Below are 6,022 nucleotides of genomic sequence, written 5' to 3'. Positions count from 1 at the left end.
TGAAGTGGATGAATCAGAGAGTGTGAGATGGCCAGTGTCTGTGTTGTGTATGTTTGTATGGAAGAGTAGCACAGAGGAATCCACATTCAATCACTCAGACACATACGCAGATGTGCGCATGCAGACAGCAGCAGAGGTTGAAATAATCAGTCACAAGAAAGTCAGGACAAAGTCAGCAGAGCAGACAGAGTACAAGGAGGGGGTGAACGAACCATGGGGGTAGTTTAAAAATGAGGGAGCATAATAAAGTGAGGGCATGGAGGGGGGTATAATCCAGGGTTGCATGTTTGTCTGCTGACTGGCTGTCCTCCCGTTTGCATATCTTCTCTTTCCTCACCTTCCCTTCCCCGTTTGCCCGGCCGCCTACCTCACTTGCTCCTTTGCGTGGAAGCAGGGAAAAGGGCAGTGGCAGGGAAAGAATCACCTATGGCTGCCTCGACCGGCACTTGGCCACGCATCACATCACATCCAAACACAGGGCGAGGCACAGCACGGCATGGCACGGCACAGCACGGCACAGCATACACAACAACAAACAACTAGCCTGAGGAGCAGGCAGAGGGCAGAAGACTGCCTTTGTCCATTTTGTTCTGTGGCGGCAGGAGTCTTCTTGTCTTAATGTATTTTCTAAAAGTTAGCTACACTCGTCACTCGTCTCCACAACTGACCCACTGCAGTTAGGCGGCTCTTCACAGTCAACATGAGGATCGCTGGAGAAAGACACCTACTTGAATTTTATTCAGATTTAGCCTGGTTGTAACAAAGTGGAAACTTACATACTATTAAATTAAAATGGGTTGCACCCCACCAGACTTCTTACTTCTAAGAAATGACTTGTTACCTCATATTTACACCCGCTTACTGCGTTATGTCACAGCTGCATAGCTAACTGAACCAATGTTAGTCAGTGTAAGCTGGGTTATATATAACGTGTTCAGATGGAGGAGTGTAATGACCTGTCTATAGTCTATAAGCATTTATTTATATAGTATGTCTTCAACAGCTGAATGACAATATAGAAGCTCGTTTGACTCTTCAGTGCCAGAAATCTGAGCTGTCCTGAGCCCTGCGACGGATTTAACCTAGACTGTATATAGCACTATATAACAAGAGAAACGCTGTATTATAATTTAATGACCCCGTCTCTTTCTCAGGGCGCAGGTTTGAAACTCAGACTGAGTGCAGACATGAGAGGTGAAGGCAGGACAGCAGGGCAGCCAGTGAAACAAAAACAGCCAGAGAGAGAAGGGGGAGTATAGTCTGTTACATTAATCAGAGTTAGCAGACAACACATGTGCTTCCGTTAGCCCCACTAGACCACGCATCACAACACACGGCTTGGCACGACATGGCACGGCACGGTAAGCCAAGAGAGGCCAGAGGAGGTAACACTGGCTGAAATGTGTGTGCGTGTCTGCCTGCCTTGTCTATCTGGGTGTGCCCTATTTTTCGCTGCTGTCCAGTTTGTCAGTGAACCCCAGACCTTTCTCCACATTTATCCTACTTTTGTGTTCTTCAATTGCCGTTCAAACCAGGTGGAATGGCATTTTCTCCGGATGACAGTCAGTGGAGCGGAGCAAAACGCAACCTCATTTAACCTTCTTGAGCAAGAGAAAACAAGAGCCGTCGCCTGCGGTGTTTAACTCTGTGCTGAATCTAAGTACATTATGTAAAGATGCTTCAGACACTTGTGAATGACTGAAACAGAGAACATCTAATTCAGTTAGACTGTACACAGAGCTAAAGCTTTGTGTCACCTTCTGCCCACTCTCCTCTTAACTTGCCTGTATGCAGTTTTGAATATGCATTAGGTGGTGAAAACAGATAGTAAGGAATGATAGCAGTAAATTAAATGATGGTGAGAGTGATGGTGAAGAGCATGAGCAGTTTTCAAAAAGGGACATTCGCACCTCTACCTGAAAACACATCAAACATTTTTGTGAATATTAGATAATGGTCAACCATCAATGAGAAAATTATTCCTGTTTTAACAGTGAATTTCTCCTTGACTGACTGCGGAACAATATGTGCAAAATGTCTACTCGCTCTTATCATCGAATGCTGTAGATTTCCTGCTACCAAACTCACTTGTCACGTGGACATCAACAGGATGAGGGCAGGTTCACTATACACAACAATATGGATGCCAGATATGCAACCAACACTGACAGTAACTGGACTTTTTGTATTTATATGTGCACACTTCAAAAACAACGGTCACACTGGTTGGCACGGCAACTCCTTCATAAAACCAACAGTGACCTTGCAGTGACCCACGGATTATCGTGCAATATTGTCACTTTGTATATCCAGGCTCCAGACAACACCCGTGACAATATTGCACAATAATCCCCCCGCTGTCTCTCAGTCATTACTGCATTCACCTGATGAAACCTCCCCCTCTCCCTCTCTCTTAATCTCTCCCTCTTCCCCCAGATTAAAGAAAAACAGACTGAAAAAGAGGCAGGAAAGGTGAGGAAGACGATGAGGAGGGAGGGAGGAGGGAGGCAGCAAGATACGCTGATTAGACTGAACAGACACACGCGTTGTGTATTCGTTGTCCAGAAACTTCCTGATGTCTTATTGAGGGGGAGGATCAAGACAAAAAAAGGGGGGAGGAGTGTGTCTGGTTTAAAACTATCCATTATTCAAGAAAAGAGAAAGAAAGCGAGACAAACAGAGAAAGAAGAAAAAAGGAGAGATGTGTAGCAAAGTGTAGCTCACTGGGACATGTCCCTCCCCTCTTGCTCTTTTCCTCTAAAAGACTTTGCCATGCTTACATTAAAAATGGATGAATGGAGAAAGAGAGAAAGAGCAGTTGAGAGGCGGTCAACAGTCAGAGGCACGGAAAGACGCAACTTAGGCTAATCAGGACTTCGATTTACACCGTCACCCTGAAACAGACAGAGAGAAAATCAGTCAGACAGCAGTCATCATCTAACTGTCAGCTTTTAGTAGAAGAGAAAGAAAGAGCTCTACAGCGAACAAACCCCTGTATGTCCCAAAGAAAACACCGCAGTGCCGCACAGACTGCACACTACATGACGACATCTGTTTTCTTTACTCTGCTGCCACTAAAATGTTCTTTAGTTCCCAATGTTTCTCTCAAGTGAGCGGAGAATGGGAATTTTAGTTCAAGTATATTTGTATTGCACCATTTAATACAAATGAAAATGAAATGAAAGCCCTTCAGAAATCTTCCCAGAAATCAGCAGGTAATTTAAGAATTGGTCTTTTTACACTCCTACGGTGACACAAACATAAGTGACAGGATGCAGATGCCAAAACATTTGTATTTCTACACTAATGAGGACCCACATGGTCATAATACATTGCCTGGCCCTTGTTATCCAATCTTAGCCATCACGTATACATGCCCTGCCCCAGCTGTAAGAAGTTTTTCCACCACATTCACCGCATTAAGTTTTGTTCGGACACTGGCAGCTTTAAACAGGCAGATTTTATTGCATCCTTGTAAAAAGAACAATAAAACAGAGAGGCTCAGCAAGCAACAAGGCCAGACTGATCGTATGAACTTCCGCAAATGTTTAGAAGTTTGATTTTGTGGATTAGAAGAAAACAAGGCAGCCACAGAGAAGTGAAGTGGCTAACTCAAACATCCAACATGTCATGAAGATGAGTGAGCCCTTGTCCTGTCAACATACAGAGGGCAGTGTGGTCACAGCTGATCACATCGGCAGGTCTGCATCTGCACATCTGACATGTGAAACTGTGACTGCTGAGAGAATTATATAAGTCAGATGGGATGGCGTGTCTGCCTTCAGGGCAAGAATTTAGCTGATGTAAAAGTGAAGCTCCACAACAGGTGTTCGATTTGTACATGGAGCAAATCACTCTTTTTACATTCATAAGTGTGTACAGCAAATGGGTGATCACTGTCCACATTTATTGTTACAATTGTCACATCTAGCTGGTTTTTTATTACTTTTTAATGAATCTATATCCTGTTGTCTTGTCTACAAGGAGGTGTCACACGCCTACACAGCTGTCTACCTACAAAGGGCTGGGAAACACTATAATGTGAGTCCACTGGATACAAAAAGTAGTAGTGACTATATATCGTGCAGTGTATTAGAGTGTGTATGGATGTTTGAAGGGGTGTGTGAAAACACAACCATTTGTACCAATGTTTAAGAAACAGAAGAAGGTAACAGCATGAAGCATGTATCTCTACGTATTTATGTGTGTGTGACATAAAGCGTCTTCACTTTTTGGTCTTTCTGGCCTTATTCTCTTCAAAACTTCTCTTTCTGAAGAAAAATACAGAAAATCTTTCATTTATCTTTCTTGCACACACAGTGGGATGCTCCCATTTCTTTCTCCACTCGCTCTCTAATTGTCTCTAAAGTGAACGTTTTGTCCTGTTACAGTGTGTTTCGGATCTCATCGCAGACCGTAACATTTGAGAAGTTAACAGAGTATTGTCCCTCTTGTCTCTGCCTTTCTCTATGGCTCTTCTTGCTTCTACTCTCTGTCTCTTTCTCCCTGTTCCTCCCTCTCTCTCGGAGGTGAACGTCTTGTCCTGTTACTCTGTGTTTGAGCTCCTCTCTGACTCTGACACTTGAGCAGTGAATAGGTAGTATCAGCACCTCACGGAGAACAAAAGGTGCTTAGCTGCTGCGTAAAAAGGCTGTGGTGTACTTTGCTCTGTGCAGCACTGAAAACAAGTAATCCATCAGCCACATTTGGACTAAAGCACTGTGCTGGGAAACAGGGAAGAACACATCTTCTGAGTCAAAGTGTCACTTTGACAACTCAGAGAAAAGTAAGAAGGAGTGAGTTTTGGCGGCGGCAATAGACAAAGGCTTATGATGTATTCAGAATGAATAAAATGTAACTTTTGTAATGCAACATCATTAAGCAGCACACTGTGTTGACTACTTTGTAACATGAACAGGATATTCTATTGTGTGTTTTCACCTCGTGACGATCAAAAGACTCTTGCAGGGTACTTAAATCCTGTCTCGCAGTATTATAAACGTCTGGGCGGTGTTTTGGCATCTGACAAACCTTCAAATGAATCAAACAGGACTTCCTGGATCATATTTCATCTTCTCACTCGTACCTGTAGCAACACGCCAACGCAGCCTCTCACATTTTTTAATACAGTGCTATTTTTAGTCTGACCACCTGCTCAAGAGAAGCAGGTTTGAGATGATTTTCAATTCCGTGACCATCGGTGAAAGGGGGGAGCCCTGAATAATAAGTGCTAATGTGCCCTTGAAGAAGACAAATACGGGGACAGAGAGGAAGTGTGACTGTAGTCACATGGCACAGGAGGAAACTGAAAAGCAGCATCCATTCTCAGCCTGTTTACAGAAAATACTGCACAGGTTATTTGTCAGTTCCCTCGCAAAAAGGGCTAAAGAATAAAATCATAATAAATAAAATAATACATTTCCCACACAACTTGCAATGTTTTTAAATGTGGGAGTAAAGCCATATAGAAAGGAGACCCATGATGGTAGTTAGTTAGTTAGTTAGTTAATAGTATTTTCATGTGTGTGTTCCTATAGCTGTATCTGACCTGCATCCCTGTGTGTGTATGCACGCAATAAACATACTGTCGGAATAAAAGTTCAGTGCAAGTAAGTGTGTTCCTGTGCCCAAGTGTGTGGGTGGGAGGCATGGTGTGTGTGTAAACGCAGCGCTCTCCTTCTCAGCAGCCCACCATTAAACCTTGGTGCCAGCCCTCTCCCAGCACACCAGGATTAACAGCACTTAAATGGGCCTGTTACACCACCTCCTCTTTGCCTCCCACGCCGGCTAGTGCACATGGTGCTGCCCACAGCTTTGCGCTTGCAACGCACACTGCCTCTGTTGTTTTTTGTTCTCCACTCGCCCCCAGCCACCTAAGCCTCCTCCAATAAATGGTGCTGAAGTGTACTCAGCAGGGGGCTAAGCCCAGAACATCCTCTATTTTACGGACCTATTGGAATCTGAGTGGATGACAGGGGAGGAAACGAGGGAGGGAGGGAGGGAGGGAGGGAGGTAGAGAGGG

At 44.2% G+C, this 6,022-nt stretch overlaps 1 protein-coding gene across 1 annotated transcript in view; it reads left to right on the top strand.

The window, feature by feature from the left end:
- Nucleotides 1-1,348: 1,348 nt before the first annotated feature.
- Nucleotides 1,349-6,022, top strand: part of LOC118342005 (cullin-9-like) — an 11,717-nt gene continuing 7,043 nt past the window's right edge. Inside the window, exon 1 of the mRNA XM_035680429.1 lies at nucleotides 1,349-1,361. Coding sequence (XP_035536322.1) covers nucleotides 1,349-1,361 — 13 coding nt within the window. The remainder of the gene's footprint in view (nucleotides 1,362-6,022) is intronic.

The sequence above is a fragment of the Morone saxatilis genome, unplaced genomic scaffold (genome assembly GCF_004916995.1).
Source record: "Morone saxatilis isolate NCDOM2014 unplaced genomic scaffold, NCSU_SB_2.0 Contig8, whole genome shotgun sequence".
Lineage (NCBI taxonomy): Eukaryota > Metazoa > Chordata > Actinopteri > Moronidae > Morone > Morone saxatilis.
This window is presented reverse-complemented; position numbering and strand designations above follow the sequence as displayed.